The sequence below is a fragment of the Patagioenas fasciata genome, chromosome 12, assembly GCF_037038585.1.
Source record: "Patagioenas fasciata isolate bPatFas1 chromosome 12, bPatFas1.hap1, whole genome shotgun sequence".
NCBI classification, from domain to species: domain Eukaryota; kingdom Metazoa; phylum Chordata; class Aves; order Columbiformes; family Columbidae; genus Patagioenas; species Patagioenas fasciata.
Window position 1 is genome coordinate 6973252 of NC_092531.1, and position 15011 is coordinate 6988262.

The following is a 15011-nucleotide window of genomic DNA, read 5'->3' on the forward strand; positions in this document are numbered from 1 at the left end:
TCTGCTTGGGTAATTACTGTGTGATAACATACAGATCATCTCTTTCTCGTTTTTGGACACGGTGATTCCCAGTCTTGAACCATTTTGTACCACTGCTCGCCTCAAAACAACTGCCCGTTCACCCCGTGGAAGCAGCTGTATTTCCCTGCCGCCCCATTGCTCCCAGAGCTGCTGAACCTTGTTATCGCTTGTTTTCTTGCAGAGCAGCCTTCCTGAAAAACATCTAATTCATTAAGACTCTTTAACACAGTCATGAGTGAAAAAGAAATGTCGTTTGTAAATCAACAGTCTAAGCCACACGACCCATGCAGGTTTCTTAATTGACACGGGGACTTAGCATTTTGCATTCACCCTAAATTTGGGCTACACGATGAGTTGCATACGTTATTATCTGCGTTGCCTTTTATGATATGACGCAGCTGGCGGGCTGGGAAACTGGCTTTTAACTCCAACTCTTGACAAAGTTGCCAACTGGAAACACAGAAGGGTTCTGATCAGAGATGAATGAGGAGAGTTCCTGCCTTATTAGAACAGTAAATCCTTTGCTTTTCCCTTTTCCTTACCCCTAACTAACACAGCTGGGCATTCTGCATGGTTGGCTTTTAGGTTTTTTCCACTTTCAGCTAAAAACAACGCTGCCATGTGGAAAATTCAGCTTCAAACTCCCCCAGGAGTTTGGAATTGTTCAGCTCTAGGTTCTTTCTATTTCAACACACGATACGCCCCCCATCTCTTGGACCGTGAGCTGAGCCACCCCATGAACACAACTGTGTTGCTGTCCTGGATTCAGAACGATGCTGTAGCATCTTTTGCTAAGCAAGAGATTTGGGAGATGTCTTGGTGCATATCAATCAAACGCAAAGCCGTGCAAGATCTCAGCACACCAGCTCAAAGAAGCCTGCAGTGCAGGAGAAAAAAGTGATAGAGGTGGAACAGGCAAGCATACACAAGCATCCCACCCAAAACGTGTGCTTCAACTCTTTAAATGAACAGTCTTCATTAAAATAGAGCATTCACCCAAATACCTTTGCTCCCTCCAGAAGCTACAGCTCCCTTTAGCGTCCTTTTACCGCCCCACAAGCTCCTCTGTGCAGCAGCGTGACCCATCAGCCGGGCTGCGAAACACCACGTCACTGCGCAGGATGACCTTGGGAAAGTGGATTCTGCACACAGGCAAGATATGGGGAGCGGCACGATCTACACTGTGCGATGCACGGGAGAATACTCCCCCCACCACAAGCAGGGCTGTTCCACGGATGCGCAAAGCGGCGCGGCGCAACGCTGCACACATTGGATCAAGGAACAGCCCAGCTTGTCCCCTTTGGAGGAGACTAGAGCTGATTTCAAGGTTGTTCCAACCCTGTACTAGTCTGCAGAGAGTGCTGAACACAGAGTGGTGCCACAAATCCAGCCAGAAGCCCATCCTGCATTAAGTACACAGGCACCCAGGTCAAGCAAGCACTTCTGCAGAAGAATTTGTTTGCTCAAGACCCGCTCGGCCACATGCCACGTCCTCCCCTGCGTCCAAGGAGTGAGCACACAAGAGATTCAAATTCCAGGCACACCCCCAACACATCCCCCTTCCTCCTACACAGGTTACCGTCTGCTTCACTCAAGTACCAAAACTGCTCCAGTGCAGTATTTCCAGATCACGCTGCTCCATTTCAACATGAATCAGAAAACAGCTTCGCCCAAGTATCTGGTAAAAACCATAACGCAGATTTCCCCAAAGAGGAACAGTTTTATTCATCACTGCAGAGGAGACACACTGCTTGAATGTTTGTGGCCCAGGCAGCCTATAATGAAACCTCTAGTTTCAGTTGGCATTTTCTCATTAGAGAAGAACAGGTATGTTAGAATGTTATTCATGATGTGTCACGAGATTGGGACACCAGTATAAATGAGCATTATCGAGATTCAGAAGACCAGAGCTTCAATTTCTTACCCCTTGCACTTCACCTTTGGGAGCAAGTAGACTCATAGGAATGAGCTTTGAGAGGAAAAAAAGCTAAATCCCACTCGTCGTTTCTTTTGGCACTGACCAGCAGGTCTTTGAGTCCTCAGATGACAGAGTGAGGTGGGAAGGAAGCACAAACGGATTGTTTATCAGCAAACTGCTGCATCCTGCTTGCAACACACAAATCTTCAACTTGTATTCCTCACAGAGCGCTACTGAAACCACAGCCATCCACTAACAGGCTCAGAAGTCCTCATTGTGCTCAATGCCACTCCCAGGGCTTTAAAAATACCTCAGGGAAGTTAAGAAGGAACCATGTGCCCCAGAAGATCTTGTCCTAGTCAATCAGTGCCTTTGACTTACCAAAGGAAGGCTGTGCCAGAGCAGTCTCGTGCTCAACTCCTTTGAGAGCAGCCCAAAACTCCTTGTTGGGACTCCCCTTCTTCTGTGCTTTCCCCTCCACTGCTGAGGAAACCCCTGGGGCTCACCCCATGCAGAATCCCCCACACCAGAGCTTCACAACACCTTTCGCTGATCCCAGGAGCTTCCAGAGGTCCTGCCCAAAGACCACCCACAAACTCGGCTCATCTAGATGGCCTCAAATGCATTTCACCTGGACACTCATCGCATTAATGAGCAGCACTATTGACAGCAGTTCAGTGAGAACTCACTGATGGAGCAGGAAAGGAAGTAAAACAGAAGCCCATCAGTGACGCAGACTGCCAAAAGCACGGGCATCCCTTGAATGGTGATGCCAAAGGCCTTTAGGAAGCGTAAATAAAACCCAGTGCAGCGTCCTTCCCAACTAAAAGAAAGTTAAAACCAGAAAGGACAGAATTCCGTTGCTTTGTGAAGATCACTCTGCCGCACTCCCACCATGAGAGCTGCATATTGATAAATCAACGCTGTACAGCGTGTCAGCTCTGACTTCCCACCGTGGCACAGCAGGCCAGGCTGTGTTTCACTTACCTGAAACTCTCAGCGTTTCTTTTCTTGACCGCTGTGCTCCTTTGCTTCCCGGCAGGGCCTGGGTTTCAGGGCAGCACCACCCTCCTGCAGGAATAGCAGCGTCTCAGCAGTGGGCAAAGCAGCATCCTCTGCATCACCAATTCCCACACCAGTCCATAAACAAGCATAAAAGTCCCCTTGATTAGCTCTACTGAGTTGCAATTTAAGTCCATGTTTTTCTCTGGGGAATGAAAGGAAGGCACCTGGACCCCAAGAAACCACTTTGAACTGCTGCTGGGAAAAACGCCAACACAATCTCTTCCAAGCTGGCCAGACACGCAAGATTAAGCGGAGGCTGCCCAGGAAAGTAAACTATTTTAAAGATTACGTTGTCCTTGTAGCGTTCAAGTACTTCCAGCAGTGGTATCTGTCTCGCCAGGAAGGCAGTCATCTAAGAAGTGGTCTATCTCCTTCTTGTTTTGGCCCCTGCTAGCCAGCCCTGGGCCAAATGACGCAGACCGTAAGTGTCTGCAGTTCCCCACTGTCCTTGGCTCTAAACTCCGCGTCTGCCTGGTGACACGAAGGCTCGGCACCACAGATGCATCGTTTTTTCTTTCTGACAGACTTGGGAATCTCGCCATGTCTTCCAGCAGGAGAGTGGGAACAGCTCAGGATCTCCCCGTGCGCTGGACCCTGTTTGACTTATTTTCGCCCCCGCCATGACTTGTCAAAACTCTTTCAAGAGACCCTGGCCTAGGCAGGGAAGAGCTCCTCTTTCTTCCTGCCTCTCATCTGCCCTTTCTTATACAGGCTTCCTGATTATTATGTGTTCCAATCGCTCCCACACAGCTTGTTTGGGAAAGCAACTGCAGGAAACCATAAGCAACCAGGTCACAGGCTTTTGGGAGGAGAGGAAAATAATAATAATTACAAAAAATGAGGTGGAAGAAGGAAAAATGGACCAGACACCAGCTGGTAGGATCCATGGAATAATTAAGTCAGATGTAAGTGAGGATCCTTTGAGCTCAAAGTATTTAATGCCAGGAGCTACACCTCAGAAAGGAATCCTGCAGAGACGGGATGGTCAGCACACCTTCCCTGGAACAAGGCCCTACACAATCCAAATAACACAGAATTAAACAACTCCCATAGCTGTCACAGTATCACAGTATGTTTGGGATTGGAAGGGACCTCAAAAGATCATCCAGTCCAATCCCCCTGCTGGAGCAGGAACGCCTAGGTGAGGTCGCACAGGAAGGTGTCCAGGCGGGCTTTGAATGTTTCCAGGGAAGGAGACTCCACAACCTCCCTGGGCAGCCTGTTCCAGTGCTCTGTTACCCTCACTGAGAAGTTCTTTCTCAAATTTAAGTGGAACCTCTTGTGTTCCAGCTTGATCCCATTACTCCTTGTCCTATCATTGTTTGCCACTGAGAAGAGCCTGGCTCCATCCTCATGGCACTCACTCTTTATACATTTATAAACATTAAGAAGGTCACACCTCAGTCTCCTCTTCTCCAAACTAAAGAGACCCAGCTCCCGCAGCCTTTCTTCATAAGGGAGATGCTCCACTCCCTTAATCATCTTTGTTGCCCTACACTGGACCCTCTCCAGCAGTTCCCTGTTCTTCTGGAACTGAGGGGCCCAGAACTGGACACAATATTCCAGATGGGGTCTCACCAGGGCGGAGTAGAGGGGAAGGAGGACCTCTCTCGATCTACTGACCACCCCCCTTGTAATACACCAGAGGATGCCATTGGCCTTCCTGGCCACAGTGCTGGCTCATGGTCATCCTGTTGTCCACCAGGACCCCCAGGTCCCTTTCCCCTACACTGCTCTCTAATATGTAATTTCCCAACCTATACTGGAACCTGGGGTTGTTCCTGCCCAGATGTTCCTGTCCCTGTCACCTGTTGCTGCTTCAGTGGCCACAACAATTCCAGGTACCCAAAAATGAAACATCAGGCACCATCACCCCCTCTTTGGAGTGTGACAAGCCCACAAGTTACCTGTGTCACAGTCCCACGGCTGCACCTCATCTCCTTGCAGCTGCTCAAGGCTCTTGTGGGTCACAGACCTTGAACTGGGGCTAAACCACAGGACTCCTCGCTGGGGTTTCTCTCCTCACTACAAGTTTATCTGTGTTCAAAGAAAAAGAGTCCTTAGGGGTCTGTTAACTACTAACACCTGATTTCTAGCTCTAAAAATCCCTAATGCTGGGGGGAAAAAAAAATCTAATAGATAGAGATGGATTTTCTCTTGTTGTTCAGTTTTTCTGCAGGATGTCATGGCCACTGGAAGAGGACAGGGGACTCTGATTCTCATCCTCCAGAACCCATTTGGTGCTTTTATCACCCCTGGAGTGGACACCCACAGCTCCCCAGCTTCTCCCTCAAACTCAATACCTAAAGTTGAGTTGACCATACTCTTAAATCAGCAAGGTATTTATTTCAGCAGTAAGGGGGTAACATATAAAAGCTTCCAAGTGATATTGGGACAACCCTTCTGCTTGCTGGAAGCCTCGAACATCCAGAAGTCAGCTAGAGAGACTCTCCATGGTCAGAAATGCTCCCCAAAATCCCTTGTCTCACATTCAGACCATTAGGATTTTTTGTTTCATTCTGTTTAAAGTTCCCAGGCTCAGTTCAAGAGGACCAGAGTCAGGAAGCTTTGTGTTCAAAGCCAGTGGCTCAGCCATTGTCTTGACTTCAAAGGATTTATCAAGGGGATGTTTATCTTCTTCCCTTTTGCTTACAATATTCTTAAACTCAAGCATCCTTGTAGGGCAAAACCAGAACTACAGGTACTGCCATAAATCAAAGGGTTATTCATAACCACTGTGATGTATACATATTAGAATACTATAGATATACAACAAAATAGTAGGCAATAGTAATATTTTCACAGTGTGACATTGTCAGAACGTTTCTCCTTTCACCAAGTTAAAATAGAGTCAAGCTGCCTTAAAACTGCAGTGTTTTATCGTGCTGCTCTCCAGCTCGCATCACACAGACTCTTGGCTGTACAAAGGCTGCTTTGATGGCTAAAGTCACAGAGCTCCCCTTTCATCACTTCTAAAGAAAACGTTGATTCGTGCTAGGAAGGGGACCAGGTCCCACAGGACACAGATGCTGGCAAGCCGCCCTGTATCACCTGCCCTCATGCTTGGGCTCTCACCTTATTCCTGATCAGTTGTCCTAGCATCAGTAAAACTCTTTCCTCCTTCCTGGTAAGTTTGCCTGAGAAAGAACAAGATTTCATTATTGCTAAGGAAATCTCACCAGGTTCTGCACGTTTGTTTGTGAATGGAGTTGGGCAAAACAGCAACGAAACAGCCTAAGGTGCTCTGCTGCCTTGTCCACGTGGGCAACTGGTTCCTGTGCCAGGGTCCTGCAAGCAAGGGACACACACAAAGCCCCTGTTTGGCTTGGGGAGCAAGGAAAAAACATTTATTCTGAAATGTGTGAGAGGCTGAGGGGGAAAACCTCTCCAACAGTAATCATTTGTATCCAGAAATCAAGGCTGAAGAGCTTTAAAGTTTGGCTGTTCAGCATCTGACTCAACAAACCACAACAGGGAGACTGAGTCTGCACATGAACAGTTAATACCTCACACACGAACGTTTTTTTCCGGGGATAGATCTTGCTGGTTGCATTCGCTTCACACACGCAAAGGTTCCACCATCATTGTGGGAGCAGAGGAAGACACGAGGCAGGCGGTTACGCAGGCTGAGGTACCGCAAAAGCCATTGGGACATGAAGCCTGGGGGATTCTACTCTGCCTCCATTTGACCCTTTTGCTGGAAAGCCAGCCCCCCACAACAGCGCTTTGCTCCTCATGAAGACAGTGAGCTTAGGACTGTCTTCAGCAAAAAGAGACAAGGCAGAAACGGTGAAAAAGCCATCAAAGCGCTCAAAATAGAGAAGAAGGGCACATAGAGTGAGAAGCATGGGTCCCAGCCAAAGTGTCAGCCTCTGCAGGTGGCACCAGCATTGATGGTCAAGCACCAGCACAAATAATAATATTATCGAAAACACAGCTGCTACTAGGAGCCCTGGAAACACCCGCTGTTAGTGCTTCCCTTGTCAGCTCCGCTCCTGGCAAAGAGGGAACTGAACCAAGGAAGTTTCTCTTTGATGTCAGAGCCAGAAAGCCCCTCCTGAAAGTGCTTACGTTAGGGAACTGCAGCCTGACCTCCACCTCTGCCAATGGGTCAGCCCAGCACGCGAAGGATACAGGACACAGATAATTTGAGACCCAGCACGTACGGATGCGCCTCTAACATGAACTTGGACATAGTGAGGAGCAGGGGAAGGTGTCGGGGCAGCGGCACCATGGATGGACCACGGGGAACAGGCATCGCAACTTGCTCCTTTGAGCAAGAAGCAGCTGCAGAGCCAGTTTTAAGTCCCTTTGAGCTCCTGCAGGAAAGTTTCCCTTCCTCCTCCATCTCTCTCCCCATTCCTGCATCTCTAAATTTGCCTGGTTGCTGAGCACGTCTATTCTAGGCAGGCGAGACGGGGGAAGCGAAGCGAAGGCATCAGGCGCATCGTGAACAGCATCGGTGCCAAGTTCTCCTCTGCTGTAGCCAGTTCAGGCAGAGAATGTGTCTGATGTGGTGCTCCAAGCCAAGCAACACAATTTGGGAAAGAAATCAGGAAAAAAAAAGAGTTCTTTCCATAGAAAATATCCAGGCAATTCACAGTTGTCTAGGGACACAGAAGCAGAAATAGCCATTATAAGAAAATATTTAATACAAAATATGCGTCAAAGTGGTCAAATCATAAGAGCAATATCAGGATAGAATAGAAATACCATTTGGGGACACCAAGGACCCCAAGCTGGCCTAAGCTGAGAATTGACATGGTACAACAAAGCAAACTAGTGGCCCTGGTCCCCAAGCAAGTCCTGCTGGTGCTGAGAAAGCTCTGGGAGAGCCTGCAAACACTTTACAGCTTTGGGCAGCAGCTGTGATACAGCTAATCCTCAGCCTGGGAGGATTGAGAGCTCACAGCAGGGAGGGGAGGATGCTCTGCATATGTTGTGTACTGTCCCAGCAAAGAATGAAGGCACTGGCGATGGGAAAAAATTAATCAGTTTTCATCCATAAAATTACAGCTATCATGTGGACTGGGTTTCCAAAGCAAGTAACGAGGACAGTTACCCGGAAGGGTGTATCGAGTCAGGAAAAGCCCCTAATGTTCGTCACATCTTATCTCCTACATATTGAAAAATAACAACAGCCCCTCCCTCCTGAGAGACTTAATCCTCTCGACAGGATTAAAGTCGATCAGTCAAGGGGCGACCCCAGAGAGAACAATTCAGCATTTGGTTGAGATTGTATCAGCCAGCGATCCTGGAGCTTGGAGAGGAATTAAGAGGGGAGCCCAGGCAGCCTGAAGGTAGGAAAGCATTTTCTGCTCTTCGCTTCCCTGCTAACGCACGTTGGCATTTCAGACAAGCCAGCTCCCATTTTCATGCCTCGTTAATCTCGATGGAGTGAAGCCAAACCCGGCTCTGGTTCTGCCTTCTCTCAGCTCCCATTGACTGTAATTACAGGCAAACGTCTTTAATTGTCTTTGCAGCTCACGTCTTTGGCACCTCAAAGGTGGCACCCAGGATTAAAAGATACTTTGGAAAATATTTACTGCAGCTGGACTGATCTGTGTCACAGACAAGACATTTCTCCCAAATCATTTGTCAGTACCTCACACTCTCTAGCAACTGCCTCAACCCTGGTGCTTGTCATTTTTCACTTTACTGTCACCTTGTGGTGGCCACGAGCTCCTGCACCTGTACCCTTGCTCTTCTCAGCCTGCAGGACTCTACCAGCCTTGCCCAACACAACCAAGAACATATAAGGTGTCTGCTAAGAAGACTTGATATTTCTCTGCAGCACCTTGTTGCAGAATATCTGTAGCACACATAGTTCTTTAGTCTTGGCCTAACTCATGGCAGGGTGGCTGTGCAGGTCAGCTACAGCCCAAACGCTGCTCTCCTGACCAATACAGAGTGCCCTCTGCTGAAATAACTACAGTCCTACAACAGGCAAAGCATTTTCTCAGTTTTCCTTCACTCAAGGAGCACAACCCGGGACGGAGCACAACCCAAACAACAGGCCAGTGAACACAACCCATTTAATCCAGTCAAACACAGAGACACCACAACAGTGAAACGAGCTGGACTGAGGCATGTCAGGTGGGCAGGAATGAAACAACAGGCAGGAGAACAAGTCGACAGATCTAAGACGGCAGAACTGCAGATGCTGCAACTCTCCAACACACAGAGCCAGCCCTTTCTCCATGCTGGACACAGTTCTGAGGTCTCATCTCTGGTAGCCAGAAGAAGGAAGCTGGAGAGAGGTACCTGGAGTTGGAGGAGCTGCACAGTCCATGCTCTCAAACACTGCCCACCTGCAAGGAAAGGAGCAACCACCCCAACTGCTCCACACTGAGAAGAGTTTCAGGAACAAGTCCCAGTCCCAGGAATGTCACAGCTGCCTCAGTGCAACTCACCAGTCCAGCCCAAAAAGCTAGGGAGCCCCACCAGCAAAGATGAGCTCCAGGGCAGCCTGAATGTCCCCTCCGGTGGCTTGCAGGGCCCGGAGACTTAGTTCATCATCGTGGATGCCCATGTCTCGCAGCTGCTGAAGCTGTGGTTGCCACTGGCTCTGAAGAGAGGAAACAAGCTGAAGAGTAAGAGCAGAAACCAAACAGCCTCCTCTTCCATGCTGGATTCTCCCACCTGTCCCTAGCTCACAAGTACAATGCTAAGCACACAAATAGATCTGGAAAGTTCCCTCCCACTTCCACCCAGGACTTGACACCACATCTAGGATACAGCTGGAGGAACCACCTCCACCCCAGGGCTTCCCTGGGCTCCAGAAGAGGCTGAGGCACCCACCTGCAGGCTGGGCTGCCCTGAGGCCTGCAGGGCATGTTGTAAGGCCTGGCTGAAGAGGTCATTGGTGATGGGTGTCCCTGATTGGACACTGGATGACATCGGGGAGGTCCCAGAAGAGTGACCCTAGGAGGGAAGAAGTTGCATGCGGATCAGGAGAACATTTGTCACAGGAACTGGAGCCAGCTGTACCCCTACTATCCTGCCTCCCCAAGCCATATGAAGAAGAATCCACAAGAAAATAAACCAGTGAGGGCTCCCAGCTCTGAGCAGGGCTTGTGCTCGCTCAAGCGTTGGTTTTCTGGCCCAGAAGGAGCTCCCTGGCTGCTGCTGTTCTATTATACCTGGGTGCCAGGGGTGGGTGTGTGGGAGCTGCTCTCTGGGGTGCTCGCCAGCGCCAGAGCCGTCGCCAGTTCACTCTGGGTGATCGGCCGGGGTCCAGCAGCCCCAGCGTAGCCAAGGGAAGCCGGGCGGGAACCAGGAGTGCTGCTGGATGGTGTAGATCTTGTGCTCTGCATGGAAATCAAAAAGGAAACCACCTCTGACACTGGTGTCCACATCCGAGTAAAATCTGGCTCCATGTTGGTGTCCATGTCCCAGTAAAATCTGGCTCATCTGTTCACCCCTGGGGATCCATTTCCTACAATACTTGAAACTTGTGCAGAAACACAACAGAATCGGATGTGCTTTTTTCCACAAACTCAGCTTTTACAAAGCTTCGGAAACAGGCAGTAAACCCTTTTAATATATCACTCATCAGCTTAAAACCAAAATGTTATTAGCCTATAACAAAACAATTACCTGTTGGCAGGCACTTTTTTGCCCAAACACATAATTTCTTATTACAAATGAGAGGAAAACCTCCATACATTACAGAAGGGCAGGGAACAACACTCTCAGGCTTCTCAACCACACTCATCTGTGCACAACTCCGGCTCTGCATCAATTTGAATACAAAGGTGTTTACTCTGAGGCCAAGTGCTGCTCTGTGTTGAGTTTCTGCATGGTTCAGTTGTGATCCTACCTCAGCACTCCAGAAAATCCAAACACAAACAGCATCCACGCACATCATGATCAATGCTTGTCACTGCAACACCCCCAAGAGCCAAAGCAGCTTGGGCCATTCATGAGAGAATCTCAAGAATTACAAGTTAAACCCTATTTCACATCCAGATCAGCTGTTCCACCCAATCTGACTGCTTACCTGGTGGAAGTCATCTTCATCATCAGAGAGACCTTCAAACAGAAAGCCACCTGCAACAGAAAAAAAGACCAAGATACACATAAAACTGGGTGCTGGCAGGAATTTAGACAACCGGACAAGAATCCTGTGGAGTCCTTGGCCACAAAGCCATTCTCAGCCCCAGCTAATGCACTGGTTTGTCTGCAAATCCTGCGGCACATCATCTCTGCAGGTTCCTCGCTCCTCTGGGCGGCTGAACATACCTGGCATGTCACGGTAGGAGCCAGAGGACATGCCTCGGGAGGACGTCTCCGGGGCAGGGAGCGGGGTGCTGCCAGCCACCGCGTGCAGAACCAGGACAATGGCGTTGACGAGCGCAGGGTGGGCTGGGATTAGCCTGGAGAGACAGAGTGAAAGAATGAACATATACACAGGGCAACTAAATAAATAAGCAGCTCAATTCTGGCAAAGGATTTAGAGCAGGAATGGCAGAGCCACCACCAACTCAGACACTGCCTTTGGTTGTCCAGGAAAACCTTCTACACGGGTGTAGAAACCGGGGATTCTTGAAGATCCCATGTTTACCCTTCCAATCTATACGTCTCCCGTATGTTCTCATGGGAGTAACTCCCTGCTGTGAGCAAGCAGATCGGGATCTGAACCCACAATTCAGATGTAATTATAGCCCTGTCTCTCACCAAACAAACATCCTTTGGTCTAATCCAACAGCGGAGTTTGGTATCGAAGTACCAGTTCTCTCTTTCCTGCTGCTCAGAAAGAAAAGTCTGACTCTGAATCTCTGGCCTGGTGTATCTGTACTGACAGGCAGAAGCAGAAGTCTCTCTCCCACTCATAGAGAAGTGGTCTTACACAATGTAGAATGTAACAAAAGCATCACTTAGTCACTGCACCAGCTTGTGTGAACTTACGTGTCCAGCATGTTGGGGTCTGCAAACACTGAGAAGAGATCCTTGTCCTGCAGGACTCCTGGGAAGGACCAGGAAACACAATGAGTAAAAGGCAGGATGCAAGAAACAGGAGCCAGTCAAACAAAAACCATGGGAGAAACTAAAATAATTGTTTTCCAGGAACTGAGTCACTAGCAAACACCAGAAATACTCTATTATTGTTCTCTCAGAAGCCTTTCACATCTTTCTGGAGAGACTCTCAGTCACAGCCTCACACCCAAGGTTTGGGTCTTTCCAGAAGATCCCACAGGCTTGTGCTCCGTGTTACAGGCAGGACCAAATGTGTCACTCGGCTCACTCCAGCCAGCCCAGGACTCATCCCATACTCCACCTTTCTTGTAGCAATGTGCTCAAAAAGCCAGGGACTTCCCAGTCCAGAACAAGCGTGTTAGATTTAATGAACAGTTTTGTAACGTTTTGCAGCAGCAAGAAAGCATCTGTTTCCCGCTGCGCTACCAACAGAGCACAACTCCGACACCTGAACAAGCATTTGCTCTTCTGTTCCACAAAAGCAGAAAAAAAAAGACACTTTCTCCAGAGAAGGGGACTTGTCCCTTCCCTGTGTCAGGAATTAAACACTGACTATCTTTATTTGGCTTCCCTCAGATCCTCTGGACTCACCCAAAGCCACAGGGTCACTGCTGAGGCCGGGAGTAGCTACAATGATCTGATCCAGCGACTCCTTGTTCCCCAGCATTTTGAAGACCTGCCAGAGAAAACAAGAGCAGATCAGCAGCGTCACACCAACGCGGCTCTGCTCAGGGCCTCTCTTTACAGAGAGGGGACAGACAAAAGACACCCCCACAGCAAAGCGTGATGCTGCACTCACTGCGTCTCTGTAGGCAGGACTGCTGTGTAGGGCAGTGTGAAGGACTCGGAACTCCCGTACTGCTGCCACCTTATCCACGGGCTCTGCAGGAGGGTAAAATAACAGAACAAAACACAGTTCTCCCTTCTGCAGCTTTAGCAGGCGTTTTACACACCACTGGGAGTTCCACACTGCAATAGCGGTGGCAATTCTTATTAACCTGGATTTGACAGAGCCAGAGAGGAAGGATATGGACTAACGATTGTGAATGTCTCAGTACAGTCACCACAGCTTAACAAAGAACCGCACTCTCAGGTTCCAGACATACAAAAACATACAGCTATATTCCCCTACGTGTACAAAAGGAGCTGTATTAAAGTAACAACTCTAAGCTAACCCATCTTAACCTACAGGCAGGCAGAGCAGGAACACACACATGCCTACTCATCCCTCCAGCTGAGTAACCAGTTGCTTTGTCCCAAATTCTCTGGCAACACACTAAAAATGGGTCACAGCCAATTAAGGAAAGAATTTTTGCTCTCCACATTACATCACTCATTCCTTAACTCTCACATCAGCACAAAAACATAATGCTCATTTGCTGCTGTAAGAGGTGGAGCATTCCCACACAAACACACCCACCAATTGCTGCTTCAAACCTCACATCAGCCTCCTAGAGACAAAGCACAGGAGGCGCTGTTCCTTGGTCACAAGAGACTCACTGTCAAACACATCCCCAGAAGAACCCACCCCTTCTTCCTCCTCACCTGGCTTCTGATCAGGCTCAGGCCAGGATTTGCGCAGGACATGAACAGTAGAGCCAGACTGTATGCCATAAAAATCCAGCGTCTGGTCGTCCCTCAGCTTACGGCCGCAGTAGATCAGGTCTGGGAGAGAGAAAAAACAGCTAAAGATAAATATTTGCAGCACATTCAGAAAGGGTCTGGGGTCTTTAAGTGAGGCTGCCGGAGGGTTATTGTTCCACATGTGGAGCTGTCTCATCTACTCAGCAGCACAGCGACTCCAGAGCACCAGGAAATCACAGAGCTGAGGTTCAGGGAGGAAAACACAAAGCTGACATTTGCAAAATGTGACTTTGCCGCCTCCTTTGGAAGGACCTCTCACATGGTTCTCATAAGAGCTCTCACAAGGACACATTGGTGTTAGCAAGTCAAAACACATCTTAACAAGGACACTGACACCACAGGAGCACTGGAATCTCCAAACATGGAACAAACTATCCAAATCACGAGGTACTAAGACTGCTGCAGCACAGCAGAGTCCCTGGAGCAAAGCCCTGAGCCCCCACACCGTGGTTGTGCCAAATCTCCCACCAGCCCTAAATCACTGACAGCAGGATGCATGTCACACAGGACGAGGGTGGCCCTGAGTGTCAGGACCTGGACAAGGACCCTGCCAACACCTACCGATGAGCTCGGGGTCCGGGACGGACTCCTGCAGTTTCCCGGTGATGAGCTGCTTGAGGCAGGAGATGCTGCACCCACCCAGCGGGCACTCACCCAGCTCCGTCTGTGGCAAACGCAAGATGGATTTGGGGGCCAGCGGCTGATCCGCCAGCTTCACGGCAATGTGCCATTCGGGCAGGGACATTGCAGCCTTCTCACCAAACGGAGCCAAGGGTCACAAAGTTCTGGAAAAGAAGGAAAACAGACCAAAGTGAGGAGGCCCAGTCAACACACAGCCACGCTTTTATGTTCCTACCTCAGTGTTCAGCCGCACCTGAAGTTACCGGGAGGGCAGGAACGGCCCTGCCGGCCTCCACACTCGGCCGAGTCAAGAGCAAGGCCCGGCCCGGTTCTCCAGGCACGCACAGCCCCCGAAACCCCCGTTTCCCAGCACGGCGGCGGAGCAGAAGGGAGGAAGGTAGGGGAGGAAGGTGGGGAACGCCCAGGGAGGCCCCCCCGTCCCGTTCCCGCCGCCCCTCAGCTCCGCTCCACCGACATCCCCGCGGCTCACCGGAAGCGGAAGTCACGGCCGGCCGCGCGGTGCACCCTGGGAAATGGAGTCCACCAGAGAAGGCGGTGAGGACCGCTAAGCCGCTCAGCGGTGGGGAGGTTGCCGATTGGCTGACGCTCCCATGACACAGAGGAGCCAGCCAATAGGCAGCTGGCCGAGGGTTTAAAAGGAGGAGCGCGGCGGGACGCGCACCCTCCGCCCCGCGGTCAGCGCCGGTACAGGCTCCGTTGGCCCGATACGTGCCACCGCCCTTTAATTAACAACGCTTCATCA

At 49.8% G+C, this 15011-nt stretch overlaps 1 protein-coding gene across 7 annotated transcripts; it reads right to left on the bottom strand.

Moving 5' to 3' along the window:
• Positions 1-5008: 5008 nt before the first annotated feature.
• On the bottom strand, positions 5009-14761 carry UBL7 (ubiquitin like 7). Of its 7 annotated transcripts, XR_010652188.2 has the most exons (13): positions 14502-14729; positions 14189-14412; positions 13529-13648; positions 12783-12865; positions 12575-12659; positions 11915-11972; positions 11249-11382; positions 11007-11056; positions 10147-10314; positions 9806-9928; positions 9418-9572; positions 6080-6141; positions 5009-5041 (listed from the first exon to the last, which is right to left on the bottom strand). XR_010652188.2 is itself a non-coding variant. In XM_071813751.1 (12 exons), the coding sequence occupies exons 2-11, from the start codon at positions 14370-14372 to the stop codon at positions 9435-9437; spliced, it is 1143 nt and encodes a 380-aa protein (XP_071669852.1). In that variant the 5' UTR covers positions 14373-14412; positions 14502-14729; the 3' UTR covers positions 5331-6141; positions 9418-9434. The 7 variants fall into 7 exon arrangements, 6 of the variants coding, with proteins under 6 accessions (XP_071669852.1, XP_071669853.1, XP_065703371.1 ...); XM_071813751.1 differs by lacking the exon at positions 5009-5041 and having other exon boundaries at positions 5331-6141; XM_071813752.1 differs by lacking the exons at positions 5009-5041; positions 6080-6141 and adding an exon at positions 6157-7611.
• Between the last annotated feature and the right edge of the window lie 250 nt (positions 14762-15011).

Bases quoted from the DNA above. Each gene is read 5' to 3' on its own strand.
- UBL7 (XM_071813751.1), bottom strand. From the start codon at position 14,372: ATGTCCCTGCCCGAATGGCACATTGCCGTGAAGCTGGCGGATCAGCCG. The intron at 12,866-13,528 runs GTGAGGAGGAAG...ACCCTCCTGCAG, and splicing joins TGAGCCTGATCAGAAGCCAG to AGCCCGTGGATAAGGTGGCA. The intron at 11,057-11,248 runs GTATGTTCAGCC...TTTCTGTTGCAG, and splicing joins CTCCTACCGTGACATGCCAG to GTGGCTTTCTGTTTGAAGGT.